At 44.6% G+C, this 16,612-nt stretch overlaps 1 protein-coding gene across 1 annotated transcript in view; it reads left to right on the top strand.

Annotated features, from left to right (window-relative positions):
• SEPTIN8 (septin 8) overlaps positions 1 to 16,612 on the top strand; it is a 60,849-nt gene that overhangs the window by 12,712 nt on the left and 31,525 nt on the right. The window contains exons 2-3 of the mRNA XM_083181941.1: positions 11,847 to 11,961; positions 16,075 to 16,270. Coding sequence (XP_083038067.1) covers positions 11,847 to 11,961; positions 16,075 to 16,270 — 311 coding nt within the window. The remainder of the gene's footprint in view (positions 1 to 11,846; positions 11,962 to 16,074; positions 16,271 to 16,612) is intronic.

Raw genomic sequence — 16,612 nt, 5'->3', positions numbered from 1 at the left:
TGCAGTGTAGTCCTGGCTGACCTGTGGCTCTCCGGCTGTTGTGATGCTACAAGTAGCAGCATGCTTTACTAGACTATCGGCAGAGGCGTAACTATAGCACCGCGGCTGCGGGGGGGCGCTGTGCATGTGTGGGCACCGGGGGGCTGTGGTGCTATAGTTAGCCCCCTCCCGTCCGCCCATCTGCCGCCCGCAGCCTTACCTGTCTTGCTGGTCCCTTCCCGGCTCCCTTGCTGGCTTCATTCTTCTGCTAGTGAGACGGACCACAATAAAATGTCCGCCCCATATAGCAGACAGTTCTCTGAAACTGTCTGCTGTATAGGGGCGGACATTTTGTGTTGGTACCGGTGTTTGTTAAACGGGTAAAAAGCAGTGTCCTACCCGTTTGAGACCCATTTTTTTTTGGACAGTGGGAAAGGGTCTTAAACGGTATCCCACACTGGTCTCCCCCCTTCCCTGGTACCTGTCCTTTGTCCTGCCCCTCCTTCCCTCCCCTGGTACCTTGCAGCTCCTACCCCGCTTTCCCCCTCCTCCCCTGGTACCTGGCAGCAATCCTGGGGATCCAGGTCTGTGCTCAGGCGGAGGAAGCAGGTCCATTAGGAGATTGTGATTTCATCGGCGGGGTCCCTGCCGCAAATGGTAACTAGCGGGCCCGCTAATTACATATGCGCATATGTAATGAGCAGCTCATTCACGAATATGTAATGAGCGGCTAATTCATATTCGTATATGTAATGAGTGGGATCCGCTCCCTCCTAGTGACCCATGGATGCCCGCTGCCTACCTCGCTGCCAGGTACTAGGGGAGGGAGTGTTACTAGCTGCTGCCTACTGCATGGTATATTACTGGTTAATTACCGTGTACCTTTCACAACGGGTGCAATGTGAAAGGTACAAAAACAGTAATTAATCAGCAATATACCATTTAGAACATGCAGTGTGAATGGGGTTAAACTTGCTCTGACTCGGTTAAAGAAACGTTTAAAAATAATGGGTCAGAGCAGGTTTGGCAGTGGGAAAGCAGCATTATATAGCGCAGCAGATTCCGTTACGCTTTACAGTTGTACACAGAGATAAAACAAACTGGGTAAGAGGGCCCTGCTGCAAGCTTACAATCTATAGATTTGAAGCTTGCGAGCTGCCTGGGGTATCGAGAGTGCATGTGATCCAGTTCCCCGCTACCTGAAGGGAGGAGTCAGTGGTCTGACGTGCAGCATGTCCAATATCCACACGGGACAGTGTATCTGTCCGGATGTCAGACGCATCTGATTTGGCCGTTTTTATCTGATTTTATAGGCCTGATCTGTTGAAGTGAAATCGAACCAAATCTGACTAGTGTATGGGGACCTTTAAACAATTGTCTACTCTGCTTCCTTCCACTGCACCTGCCACCCACTGATACAGCAATGTTTATACACCATCTACTTGTTCTACATTGTCTTTACTGTAATGGGACCTACACAGTAAAGGTGCCCATAAACTGCCTGCGACGTCTCGCAGCAGTGTACGGACACCCGATGGACTGCAAGCCAGGGACACTTGTGATGTATCGCATGCGTCCCTGCTTAGCGCCCGTCCCAGAACGAGTGGTCGGATGGCCAGCCGGTCCGACCACCTAGTTGGGTCCGATGCGCACGGGACCGCGCATCGGACCCGACTACATGTCAGGGAGATACGATTTGGTCCGATTTAACGAGGCGATTGGTCGCAATCGGACCAAATCGCCTTGATGTATGCCCAGCTTTAGAGATTTATGGGCATTTTCTAAGCGATTACACTAGACCGCTTAGAAAATTATCCTACATCGCACCGTGTATAGCAGTGGGGTGAAACGTATATGCTGGAGTTTTGAGTTTAGAAAGTATGTCAAAAATACAAAGAATATATAAGATAAATCTTTGTATTATTCTAATCATTTTTATAGTCAAACTGGAGAAAAAAGTGCCTCACCTGGCTACCTTTTCTGTACATCCCTTATTAAAACTCAGCGACTCTCTAGCAGTATGTACTGCTGCACATGTGTATAATGTACTCCGTGGCTCATAAATTGAGTGCAAATCTGGCTCTGGTACTTGCCAGGGAATCCTTAGCCATTTACCCCACCGCACATCCCTGGTGTGTAGGGGCCATAGTGCGCGTTACTTTCACATGGCGATTAAAATCCAGCATGCTGATTATTAATCGGTCTTGGCCAGTGTTCTCAATGGAGAACACTGGCCGTTACCGATCGCTCAGCACACAGCGCTGACACAATCTAGCATCACTCAGAATGCTCAGCACATCTCCCCATGCGTAGGCCCCTTAAATCCTTTTCTTTTGCTCATTTGTTTGTGTATTTTGCTAGGTGCTGTGGAACCTTTTGACGTGCCATATAAAAAATGATACAAATTCTTTAAGGTGCTATAGCCTGAATGCTGATTTTATCTGTGTTCTTTTATTGTGACTTGTTAATTGAAACCAGAGCTAATCTGGATGTATGTGTTGTTAGAATAGAATGCAGTTTATCACCCTGTCAGATGATGTCTTGACAGCTTTCTAAGTGCCTCTAAATTGGATAACTCTGTTGGGGTTTGAGGCTGGGTAACTAACGTTTTTTGGTTTGTTTATATAATCTCGGGAAGTTCTGGAATCTATGGAATGTCTGAAATGTGATTGAGAAAATATGTAAAAAAAAAAAAATATCTATCTATCATGCGGGTGGTGTAATGGTCAGCATTACTGCCTCCCAGCGCTGAGGTCATGGGTTCCATTCCCACCATTGGCCCTAACTGTGCGGCGTTTGTATATTCTCACCTTACTTGTATGGGTTTCCTTTGGGGACTTCGGTTTCCTCCCACAATCCAAAAATATACTGGTAGGCTAATTGGCTACCAACATAATTAACCCTAGAATGTGTGTGTACATGTGGTAGGGAATATAGATGGTAAGCTCCACTGGGGCAGGGACTGATGTGAATGTTCAAATATTCTCTGTAAAGTGCTGCAGAATATTTGTGTGCTATATAAATAACTGATAAATGTCACAGTACTTCTGCCCCCATTGTCCTACAGGTTAAATCTATGCTATGTTTTTTAAGCGGCCTAGGAACGGGGAGATTTGCTGAGTGACTCTAGATCATTTAGAATGCTTAGCAAGATCGATCAGCACATAGCTATGTGTCAGCGCTGTGTGCTTGGCAATCTGTCAGGGCTAGTAGCGATGTACCATCAGTCGAGAATGCCCTGAATTGGAAGGACACTTATATAAGGTCCCCTGACCAAAGCATTACCTCTGTGGCTGGTCAGCCTGGGCTATGGGAGTGGAATATTTAAAAACATTGGTGGCCAGTGCACCCCCCCCCCCCCCGAAACATTAAATGTTGGTGATATAGTGTCCCCTCCCCCCCAAAACATATATAAGTTGGTGATATAGTGGAGCCCCCCCCCCCCCCCTGTATCCCCTCCCAGCTAGGCCATGTGTTGCGCCTCTGCTGGGACTTGTAGTTCCAAACACACATATACAGGAGGAAGGGTGCACCTGCTGAGGCGGAGAACTGGATGCTACTAACTTTGGGGAAGTTAGAGAGCGCCACTAGCCGCTGTGCGCCCTTCCTCCTGCTTGCCAAGAAGCTGCAGCACCACTCTACCTCTTCCTCCATTGGTGCTGGAGGATGGCGAGCTGCCCGCGGAGAGTCCGCCTTTACTAGCTGGAGAACGGAGAGGAGGAGAAGCCTTCCACAAGCAGATCCGACGGTGGCTGCAGTGATTGCTCAGGCGGCCACCACACATGCAGTGATGTGTGGGCCTTCTGAGCGAACCCAACTAGCAGGGCTGTTCTCTATCGCAGTACAACAGGGCCGTGCATTTGTATTGCTGTGTGGGCTACACACATCGCAATAGTCGGACACTTTCTGAGCGATTTATGTAAAATCACTCAGAAAGTGGCTGACTATCGCTCCATGTGTAGAGCCCATAACCACTTTAGGCATGTGCAATTGAATGAGATGCAAACACCCACACACAAAGTAAAATCGTACATTTAATTTTATTTAAGTAGAAGTTGTACCACTGCCCTCTGCTCCAATCTCTGCTCTGGGCACAAATTCCTGAGACCAGTTATTTACTGCAACAATACGAGCAATATAAAATCATTTTTTGCATAGCAGACTGCTGCTTTATTGCCCAATCGAGCAATTCAATTGTTGCTTCGTTCTTGTATGAACAGTTGCCAGGGTTGGAATTTCTGCTCACATCCCCTGGGGTTGGAGAGCTCAAATGTCTTTTTTTTTTATTTTATTTTTGCTAAACGATTAGTTTAGTAGATTTTAGCTGCTTTATCCGGTTAAATCTGACACCTTTTATGTGCACAATAAAAATAGGGACTTCTTATTTGGTGGACTGCAGAGGCTCAGAAAAGCAGTCCTCAAAACATCCAAACAGATTTAAGGAGATCGATGCTTGTACCCATATGGTATAGTGAAGTCAAACTGACAGAGGTACTAATTAGTCATCTGTGCTTTAGCAGGATCTTAAAACCAGGACTGTTAGGGGTGCCTTAAGGACTGTATATAGTGTGCTCTCAATACTTTTTATTTTTTATTTTGTTTATATTGTCATGGATTGTGTATATACAGAGCTACAAATTAGGAATCATAGCTTTTTTTTTTTTTTTTTTATTGTATTTCTTCTACTCCATATATCTAGGACGGGTTCTCAAACTCTGTCCTGCAGGACCCCACACAGTTCACGTTTTCCAGGTCACTCGGCAGGTGCTCTCATTACTCACTGACACATCTGAAAAAAACCACAGGTGGAGCTAATTATCTCCCGGTACTTGTTTCCTATCTGGGCGCCCAGGTTTTCTACGTACGGCACCGTAATGAAATCGGATCGCATCGGATTCGGTACTCTCTGATGTACGATGGCATACGATGCTATCCGCTCCGATTTCATTTTAAATCGCATCGCATGCGGTGCACAATGCTGTACGATGGCGTCCGATCCGACTACATTTTGTATCGGATCGGAGTGGATGGAAGGGTGGCACTTGGGAATCAAGGGAAGACACTTTGGTACCCAAGGGAAAATTCACAATTTTATCCCGAAGCGTGGCGAGCGGCGGCGGTACGCGTCCTCCGACTTTTTCATACCCCCACTATCCACGTCGGCGTGGAGTTGAGAATAGAAAGTGTGGCGAGCGCAGCGAGCCACCGAGACCGAAGCGTGGCGAGCGCACGCGGATACCTGTGAAGCCTGCGAGGGGACACGGATACCTTCACAGGTATCCGTGTCCCCTCGCGGGCTTCACAGGTATCCGCGTCCCCTCGCGGGCTTCACAGGTATCCGCGTCCCCTCGCGGGCTTCACAGGTATCCGCGTCCCCTCGCGGGCTTCACAGGTATCCGCGCCCCCTCGCTGCGCTCGCCACGCTTCGGGCTCGGTGGCTCGCAGCGCTCGCCACACTTTCTATTCTCAACTCCACGCCGACGTGGATAGTGGGGGTATGAAAAAGTCGGAGGGCGCGTACCGCCGCCCCTCGCGGGGCTCGCTGCGCTCGCCACGCTTCGGGATCACGTGGATAGTGGTGGTGTCGTTGGTAATGGGGCGGTAAATTGCCATTATCAGTCCACTAAAAATTAAATCGCATCGTTCAATATCGTGTATGTGCATTTGTGGTATCCGATGCGATCCGATCCGATTTTTATACGGAGAATAGCATGGTGCGCAATTAACGTAGCGGGCGCCCAGATAGGAAACAAGTACCTATCTCCCTTTTTTATTCTACATGGAGACCAGAAAAACATGCACTGTGTGGGGTCCTGAGGACCGAGTTTGAGAACCTGTGATCTAGCACATGGTATTTCTTTAGCCCATGGCTGCCCAAGTACCTGAAAAGTTCTCTACATCCTGAGATGATCTGGTTTAGATGCCATGGCTGGTGTTGCACCCTATACCTTTCTTCTAATTGCAGAATGTGCACACGTTAATCCACAATGTTTCCCATTTCTTATTACAGTGAAGGTTATTGAAAGCTCCTCAGTTGAATCCTTGTGTACTGACCTTCATATAAGGTTATACTTATAACATTGTCATATTGGCAACATTAATGTTACATTTGTTCACAAGTAGCAAAATATACTTTTGGTCACTTCAACAATTCAGTGGCGCCAGCATGCAGTTTCATTTGTTTTGATTAATGGCTATTATAATTGGGTGTTATAAATAGTATTATGTACAGGAAAAACTTATTTTATTATATAAATGCTCTTTTGTCTGTTCTGTAAAGAGCTATTTTTATATTTTTTTGTTTGTTTCTTTACTTCTCCTGTCTGGTGTGTACACACTTGTACAATGTGCATGAGATTTTGACTATATAGTCAAAATCTCATCTGGATCGCATGCAGATCGTACAGGTTTTATCCCTTGCGATCCCGATGCGCGATCCCGATGCGCGCTCCCGTATCGCAGCCAGAAAGTCTTGGCTGCATAGACTATATAGTGCAGATCTGCACTATATAATCTAAATTGTATGCAGATAGTCTAATGCTGTGTACACACTTGTACAATCTGCATGAGTTTCAGATGTGATTACAATTTAGACTATCTGCATACAATTTCGACTATATGGTCAAAATCTCATCTGGATCTCATGCAGATTGTACAATAGTGTGTACACACGGTCCGATTTCCTTTCCGATGTTGACAATATAGTCAACATCGGATCGGCATTGGATCAGAATCGGATGCAGATCGCAAGGGTTCTAACCCTTACGATCCCGATGCGCGTTCACGTATCGCAGCCAGAAAGTCTTGGCTGCCTTGACTATATAGTGCAGATCTGCACTATATAGTCAAGATTGTATGCAAATCGGATGTGACTTGCGATCCGATCGGATCCTGGATCGCATCTCAAGGCACATCTGACCGTGTGTACACACATTAAATTGTATGCAGATACAATAAATTGTATATATTGTATGCAGATAGTCTAAATTGTACAAGTGTGTACACACCAATACTTTTATGTTTATCAAATAAGAGCATTGGTGTGTTGTGACGTTTGTTTGCTAAACAGTATGTGGTTGGTTCTGTTTTACTGTAAATTACAGATCCCTATACAGTACATTGTGAAATGGAAAAGGTTATATGGAGCGTGTGCCTGCTGACAAACATTTGTTGGCTGGAGTATCAAATCTCTCTATATAGTGAAATATTGGTACTGGTTTCCTAGCACGGCGCCAGCAATAAAAATTGTGTCTATCAGGGACCCCCCAAAATCGCATCTCATGCAACCAAATTGCATGCGATGCGATTGACGCGATTTTTACATTTGAATCAATGTAAAATGGTCCCTGATACCTGATTTTTACATTGGCCCCAATGTTAAATGGCCCCCAGACCCCAATTTTTATTGTTTCCCAACCCTGATGGGTCAAATGCCCCCCCCCCCATTGTTAACGCCACCCCACGATCAACGCCAACCTGAGGCGTGGCGAGCGCAGCGGTACGCGTCCTCCGACCTTTTCATACCCCCACTATCCACGTCGGCGTTGAGTTGATTTTATATAGTGTGGCGAGCGCAACGAGCCACTGAAACCGAAGCGTGGCGAGCGAACGTGCATTACTTCACAGGTATTACGCGGCCCCTCCCAGGGCTCGCCATGCTTGGCTGCGCTCGCCACACTATATAAAATCAACTCCACGCCGTCGTGGTAAGTGGGGGTATGAAAAGGTCGGAGGATGCGTACCGCCGCCCCTCGCGGGCTCGCTGCGCTCACCACGTTTCAGGTTGACGTTCATCGTGGGGTGGTGTTAACAATGGGGGGGGGGGCATTTCTCATGTAAAATACCCATATGGGTGGGTATACAATGAAAAATCCGGTCCATTGGCCCATTTAACATTGTTCCCTATGTAAAATCGCATCGGTCGCATCGCATGCCTTAACTTAAGGCATGCGATGGATGCGATTTTTTTAATTGTCGGGGAAAAGGCTAGAAATTGCCCTGAAATCACGTTGGTCGCGTCCATCGCATACCTTAACTTAAGGTATGCGATCACCTATGGCAGGCTAGGAAACAAGTACCGAAATATTTTTATTTATTTTTTGCTGTGAAGAAGCCAACTGTGTATTGTATAGATTTGGCTGGCAGTAAAGACCTGTGTGATCAGATGAGATCTCTAATCTGATCCATGACTGGAATAGTCTGGCTGGCTGAAAAACACCCTCTATTAGTCCAACCCCCCTTTGTTTTCAAATGATGAGAGAGAGAGTCCTTATTGAAGTCCTGTCATCTGTAACTGCAGCTCAGTCTGAGGCTATCGCCAGCAAGCGCTATACTCCTTCATGTGACCACTGGCTATCTTTTGTGTGTATGCGATGTATTATACGTCAGGGAGTTCATTGATGACGTTGTATTGGGATAGCTAAAGCTGTCGCCCATATTCTCTCTAATCATGACTACGTGGAGTGTGTTCCTTGTTATGTCATTCAACAGGGAAATAGAAGGCCCTGGGTCCCCAATGTCTAGGCCGACCACTAATGGTTGACACCTGAAAATGGACAACATATACCGTAGGTCGGCATTGACAGAAGGTAGGCAGGGAAACTGTAGTAACTCAAAAGGTTGACACATTCAGGGTTTTTTGGTGTAGACCAACTTGGTTCATTACTAACCTACAGTAGTAAGCATAGAGAAACAATATAGTAGTGTGCCAAGCACAGCAAGGCACAGTGCCCGAAGCATGGTGAGAGCAGCTGTGCACTTGCACTTATATTCTGTGCATGTTGACCTATATTGACAGACACAATTTTTTATTTATTTTTTAACTCATGTCGACCTTTTGAGAGTTAATGTCTAGGTCTACCATAAGGTTATTGACCTTCTGTTAATGTGTGCTATTTTCAGGTGTCGAACATGTCACTGTCCATCATTAGTGGTCGACTTAGTAACTATAGACCTAGACATTGTCGACCCACTATAGTATAGTTAATCGCTGGCCTGACAAACCTCAGTGAATACACACTGAGCGTTTTGCACACTTTCCCCCGGGGTGTGTGACTTTCCATAGCAGGATACTATGGAAAGCCGTCCACTCCCTCCGTAATACCAGTAGATGAGCGGTGGCCGCCTGCGATGATGCCGGAGTGCACATCAGCGCTCACTGCTGCCCTGTACACATTGGGCGGCTTTCCAGCTATAAGCCGCTTAGCCAAGTAAACTCAGCAGCTTTCAGCTGAAAATCGCCCAGTGTGTACGGGGCTTAAGTTTTATTTTTTACGTCAATGGAGACTTTAACCATTCTGATCTTTGCATCTGGTTTGACGTGGTTTGGAGGGAGAAAGGAGGCAAGTGGATTTGGTGAACATAGTAAATCCTACTAAAACAAAAATGAACATCCTAAAACACATCAGCTCCATGTCCTAACTGCTTTGTCAGTGTAGAAAATGGTCACTATGACACATCTAATTATTGGATATGTGCTTTTATGGGAGGATTTTTTTTTTACGTATTTTAAGCCATGTGATATCAGAATTGTATTCATGCTAAATTAAATCACTTAAGAGGACATGGTTTCTGTAGATGCTTCCTTTATAAAAATGGTTTTTGGTGGTTGTGAATACTGCTTGTGTTTCTTTTTGACTATGTTCCATGTATATTACATTACTGGTTATTTACAGGATACACATGTGCGGCATAACTGGTGTGGGAAAGTTTTTCCTGCAAGGCCACAAAGGTTTTCTTTATCAAATGTCCATTGAGGGGGCATGTTGGGGGTTATGGTTTTTGTTAAAGTTCACACTGGCAGCCAAATCATCTAGAGATGCCCCTGGACCCTACTTATATTATGGTGTACAAATAAGTGTTCTAGCACCTGCATATTCCGAAACCCATGCAGTTCCTCTTCCCTGCCTGGGGGGTTGTGGTGCTTCTAGCACAGTGTGGTCTGTATTTCAGCACTGATATGAGCACCATATCTTTTTGTACAGGTTTGGGGGGGGGGGGGGGGGGTAGGGGGGTTGTTACCAAGTATAACAAGTTCTGGAGGTTGATCACCTGTAATTCCTACTGAACACATTAAAGTAATAAGTGTTTATCTGTATACTAAATGCACACAACGTGTACAGTATTTTTGTCACCCCTGTGGTAATTAATTAATTAGCACTTTCAATGTATTGTCAAAAGCAGCCAGGCGAGCAGCTTTTTTTCTTTCTCAAACTACATCCTAGTCCTGCTGCGTTTTGACTTTTTCAGTTGTGTGCACATTTATAGAGCAGTCACACATGGTGCGCTGGGCTATTCTCAGATGAAAGCATAACCGTAATGAAAGCAGTTTCCTTCTCTTTTTGGCTGCAGTACATTGTGTTTGTTCTTTTTGCAATTTAGCAGAGCTGGTCTAGAAAACAAATTATTGCAGGCCCACTCTATAGTTATGCATACATGGATGGAAAGTGTATACAATCTATATTCGAGTATTTTTTAAAGAAGGGGGTTTCCCTTTGAGATTTAAAGAGAAAAATAATACCCCTTTAGAACACCATTTCAGTTGCTAATGCTATGTTCATCGCTATCAAACATTAACTGTTGCAATGTGTAAAAGCATAAGTGTATGTATATACTCTCCCAAAATCCAAAAATGTACTGTAGGTGAATTGGCTCCCTGCAAAAATGTACCTATATGGGGCAGGTGACTCCTATTGGTCTTCAGTTCTATGAAGGGGGTTCAATTGTTTTGGGCATCCAGACAGTGTACACATTTTTTGTTTTGCATGTGACCTCAGCTGCCACTGCTTTCTGCACGCATTTGGAACACTTAGAGACTTGTGTGACTTGAATCCCCATATACACTAGGGAGATGTACATTCAATTTGGTCACTTTTCAATTGTGTTAAAAGTGTCCATATTGCATGTGATTGTCAGCAGGTCCGATGCAATGCGTGATCCCGCGTGCATGGCACCAGTGCCTGTGTGTCGCATCGGCTGCATAAGCAGTCTGATACATTGTTTCCATGCCTGCAGACTTGGCTGTAATAGCATGTGATATATTGCATGCAAAAGGCCCAGGTGTGATACATTGCATGCAGACCTGCCGTCCATGATGGACCCTGGTAGGTTGTGGGAACCTTCTCAGAGGGGAGAGAAAAAGACACCTAGTGGATGCTCAGCTTAACTTTGATTTCTGCAGACACCCACCTCTGGATTACCCACAACTTTGCCTACAAGTCCTGAGAGAACTTATCCCAAGTGGAAACTCCCACTCAGCCAGCCAATTGCACCATACTCGGCCGCAGCTGAGATTTGTAGTTCCTGCGCGTAGTTATATATGGTCAGTGCATAGACTTGTAACACAGCCTTGCGTGCGACTCAATTTAGCCCCCCTAAACTTTTAATAAAATCACATGTTGCCGGGAGGAAGAACTGTTTATTTAACCAACTTACGTTTTTGTTGTTCAGTGGTTGCTGTGGATACAGGACTTTTGTGCTCCTGACCTTAAGTAAATGCGGTCTCCAATACTGGAGAGTAGTATATTTAAATACAGATAAGGTTGTTTCACTTTTGAGCATACATTTATTCTACTATTTATTTTATATATAGTTATATAAATATGAGTTTACAATTTACTCTTTGAAGACTTCTGATCTGTGCCCCTTTAAGGGCACAAGCAGGATCAGATATTTCTTACTGATCTGTCCCATAACTAGTAGCATGTCTGGAATGCAGCATATGATAACAGAAGGGGACACCAGTCCATAGTATAGAGCAGCCAGTAGCTCACTGCTTCCACAGGAACATGGTAACTGTTTCAGTGCTCACAGAACTCTGGGAATGATTCCTAATTGTCTATTTATCCTTCCTTCCTATCTCCTGGCAGATTGAAGACAAACGCAGCCTCGCATTGGGCGGCCATGTGGGTTTTGACAGCCTTCCGGATCAGCTTGTTAGTAAATCTATCACCCAAGGCTTCTGCTTCAATATCCTATGCGTAGGTAAGCTACATCCAGTTTTTTATTATGCTGTTTATTAAGTATATGGTACAGTAAGTAGTTGAGTGAAATACAAAGAACTCTATCATGGAAGTCATTTTTTAAAGGTGGAACTTGCAAATTGGCAGCTTTGTAGTGCTTCACACTTTTGTATTTAGCAGGCAAGATTGGGACAACGTCCTGCCTTTATCCAATCATAATAAACCAATAATTCCCAACATGGTTATTGCTAGCTCATTTGTTCAGTAATTTTCTCAAGAATGAGGAACTGCCACAGTTTTTATGCGCTCTGTACCAAGACTGAGCAAGTCAAGTGTTGCACTGTTCAAGTGCGCACAGCCGCTGGTGCTGACCTTTTTGTTCTTGCAGTTTGGTGGGCATGGTTACTAGTTCACAATAATAAAAACTCCTAATTGCTGGTCAGCTGTGAAATGTGTTTGTCATTGTAGCAATATGGGCTCGTCTTGTGAAACTTGCTGGAATTGTTCTTCCAGAAGTGACACTGCATTCCAGGAGGGCAGCCAATTTTCTGAGCCTCTTTCTGCAATAGTTTTAGCGGTAACATTTCATTCAGCAACTACATGGTAGAGGATCACATTACAGTCCTCTTGTTTTACTTTTATTCTTTTTGCCATTATGCTTTGATATGGCTGTAGGATCTCCAGCACCAACAGTAGTGTATGCACGTTCCTGTGATGGGGGAAGTCACGTTTGCCAGTAGCTGTAGAGATTAACGGTAATCCCTTTTATCAGAGTTTGACTTTGCCACTACAGTCCAGGTATTCATGGATGAGCCAATCAAATAGATAAGTCACATTTGGCACTGTTTGGGGGAAACTGCCATATATTGATTTTAAACCTGTAGATAATGTTCCCTTGCTGCGTATGGTATATTGAAAGTAGACCGCATTTGCATTTAGGGTGGATTCACGTAGGTTGCCAGGTGGGATTGGGTCCTGCTTTCTATAAACCTGACAATCTGCTAATGAGAAGCTGCTTTCTACAGTGCCCTTTGCAGCTCTGTCTATGCGCCTAGAATACCGTAGGAAAGCTAATCATTGGCTATGTAGTAGAACAGCACAGTATACATGTTGATTTAATTCCTTCCCTATCAGATAAACCTATGATATCAGACATAATAAATGATTGGAGTATCTACCTATGAATAGAATGTGTTTGTAGTCTAGCATATGTGCTACAATTGTGACACTAAGGAAATGATTGTGCTCTGGTAGTGATACCTTCATTTCTAAATTCAGTGAAACCTTCTCTCTTCTTGGTTAATTAGTGTATTTTTGACAGAATGTCTACTCTCCCCTATTATATAAAAAGGTTTTTGTCCAAGATCACAATAAATGGAGGATAGCCCAATTGAATCCCTCAATATAAAATCCTCTAAAAAAAAAACCTCACATTAACATTTTTAACAACATTAATTAACATTTCTTGACTTATCCAAGTAGCCACATTTTTGTGTACGCACCAGCTAAACACATTCCTGGCTCCCTTCTACAATGTCATTCATATAACGGTCAGACTATCAAGCTTGACAGGTTAACACTGGTTGATGTTATAAAGTCTCCATTTCAGGCTATATTTACTCTCTGTTCTGTAAGCCACCTGTCATGCAAGTGGCTGACTCTGAAACGGTCTAATATTGTTGTGGCTCTTGTGACTGCAAGACCTCTTCCCATCTGAGTTTTCTCCAGTTTTTTTTTAAGTGCTTATTGATGGTGTAGGAAGCTGAACTCAAAGGAGTACTCTCGTTTTTTATTTTTTTGTTAATTTCCTTTTTTTTTAAATGCAATTATGATAGCAATATACAGCTTTCTGCAGTGCAGTATTGTCCATATAATGATTCAGAGCAATTTTATTTATTTTTTAAATTACAGATATTTCAGGTTTATTTACCACACTATTTGTTACATTTCAATAAACCGAGATTGGGTGTTCTAAAAGCTTTGACCAGTATTGTATGTTCAGCCTAATTCAGTATCAGTTGTTGCCTTGCAACAATTCACAAAACTACAGCTGCTCCCTTGTGCGGGGGAGCTGTCTTGCATGCCTGGTCCCTCCCCAAGATGCAACAGCAAAGTTGGCCTTCACATCACTATTTCGCAATCAGTCTGAATAAGCCTGCATTGTCTGGACCTCACCGCCATAATGCTGAGTCACTTCCCTGTCAGCCCGGAGACTGCAGTTGCATTTTCCTGAATGTAACCACAGTTTAAAAGGTTGCTCATGCACACTACCACATGTGCTGATTTACCATAAATCACCTAATAGTGATTATGCACATGATTTACCCACTGCTTTGGATCAATAATTCATTAATTTTCCCTATACTATCTAAACTTCATTTTATGTCCCAGTTCATAGGTCTGAGCTGGGTGGTGGTGGTCTTCTCCATAGGTCGTGGTGTTGGTCTTCTCCATAGGTCTGAGATGGGCAGTGGTGGTCTTCTCCATAGGTCTGAGATGGGCAGTGGTAGCCTTCTCAATAGGTCTGAGCTGGGCATTTTTTTTTTTTTATTGGGAGGAACAGCTTATCCTGCTAACGCTGTAATGCAGGGGTGTCCAAACTTTTTGTGACAAGGGCCAGATTTGGTGAAGTGTAAATGTGTGGGGGCCGACCATTCAGCCTGGCATTCTTTGAATCATTAATCACATCAGAATGGTCCCCCACTCTTTCACTGTATGTCCCCCAGCCTGCCCGCCTTCTCTTAATGTCCATCAGTGCCTCCATTCATTGTATGTCCCCAAGCCTGACCCTCCTTCACTGTATGAACCCCATTCACTATGTACCCCACTCTGCCCCCATTCACTGTATGTCCCCCAGCCTGCCCCTGCTCCCCCTTCTCTGCATGGCCATCACTGCTTCCATTCACTGTATGTCCCCCAGCCTGACCCTCCTTCACTGTATGTCCCCCACTCTGCCCCCTCCCTTCTCTGTATGTTTCCCAGCCCCTTGGCATAGCAGGCACTGCAAGGACAGGAGATGCTTGGGTTCCCCCTGCTGCCCTCCTCTGCATGCTACGGGAGCAAGCTTCCCCCTTGCTGCCCCCCTCCCCAAACACTGCTGTCACTGTGATTGTGGAGTAGGGGGATATATATACGATTGCAGCAGCAGGGGTAGGACACCAAACACATCTGACTGTGGCGGCCGGCACCTCCTCACTGCAGCAGACAGCAAGGTAAAGGCGCGCTCGCCGGGGCCCCACCTTTAGTGTCCTGTGTTTCCCACATCTGATGCTCTGCCCGCTTCCAGCCGGAGGCTGCGGGCCGCTTGAAATGACAGCACGGGCCGCATTTGGCCCCCGGGCCTGACTTTGGACATGCCTGCTGTAATATAAAGGACTAATTTAGTATTATCCCTCAGCACAGGATCCTGAAATAGCCTTTGGCAATGCATACCTGTATATTGGTGCAGGGTTTATTGCTTTGTGCTGGGCTCCTTCTGAGATACAAATGTCTGAACCTCATCATCAGCATAACTGAGGTATTTGCTAAGAAATGTCTGACATGTTAACAAATGCCTGATTGCTATGTAGATAGGAGCTCTGTAGTTGCTGGAAGTCATTGATGTGACCCACGTTTTGGATTTACCGTACGTGTAATTTCTCCTACGGGATTTATGTCTGTCTGACATGTGCAAGATATTTTCTACTTCTCTTATCTAAGACATTAGTCAGCATGCCTGGATGGAAGCAAAAATCTCATAAATCCTTCAGAAATGGCCTTAAAGCTATTTTAGTTTCAGATTTGATATGTTGATTAACATAAGATTGTGCTATTAATCCTTGAATACCAGTTCTGTGTGATAATACATGTTGATTAAGGGAGAGAAGGACAGTTATGATGTTGGCACTTTAATAAAACTTATTTACTCTGGTGACTAAGGGGGGCATGTATCAAACCTTGGAGAGTGATCAAGAACCAATCAGCTTGTATCTAACTTTACAGACCGTGTTTGAAAATGAACTGAAGCTGATTGGCTGGTACTTACTCTCTCGCCAAGCTTTGGTATATTTCCTCTAATTAACGGCAGGCTTGTAACCTGGTGGTGTTCTTCAGTTGTCTGTAGCACAGTAATAAGATGGTCTGCTTTGTCCCTTAGGTGAGACTGGTATTGGAAAATCAACATTAATGAACACCCTGTTCAACACAACATTTGAGACAGAAGAAAACAGCCACTATGAGAACGGAGTTCGCCTACGACCCCGAACGTATGAACTTCAAGAGAGCAATGTAAACCTGAAACTGACCATTGTGGACACTGTGGGATTCGGAGACCAAATCAACAAAGATGACAGGCAAGAAGTTCATCGGCATGTGTGGGGTTAGATGAGGGCTGGGAATATGTCAATGTCCACCATAGTTTTTATTAGCGATCTATAAATACTTATTTCCTAGCACGGCGCCCATGATCTAGATTGTATGTGTCCGGCCGATATCGCAAGCATTGCATGCATCTTATGTGTTTGTGCGGCATAAGATGCATGCGATGCAATCGACGAGATTTTTACATTGGAATCAATGTGAAATGGTCCCTGAGACCCAAATTTTACATTTATTCCAATGTAAAAAGCCCCCCAAACCCCAATTTTAATTGCTAACCCCCCCCCCCCCCCTCATGGGTGAAATGCCCCCCCCAT

Source organism: Crinia signifera, chromosome 4 (genome assembly GCF_055691185.1).
Source record: "Crinia signifera chromosome 4, ASM5569118v1, whole genome shotgun sequence".
NCBI classification, from domain to species: domain Eukaryota; kingdom Metazoa; phylum Chordata; class Amphibia; order Anura; family Myobatrachidae; genus Crinia; species Crinia signifera.
The sequence above is the reverse complement of the archived record's forward strand: the minus strand, read 5'-3'. Positions and strand labels throughout refer to the sequence as shown.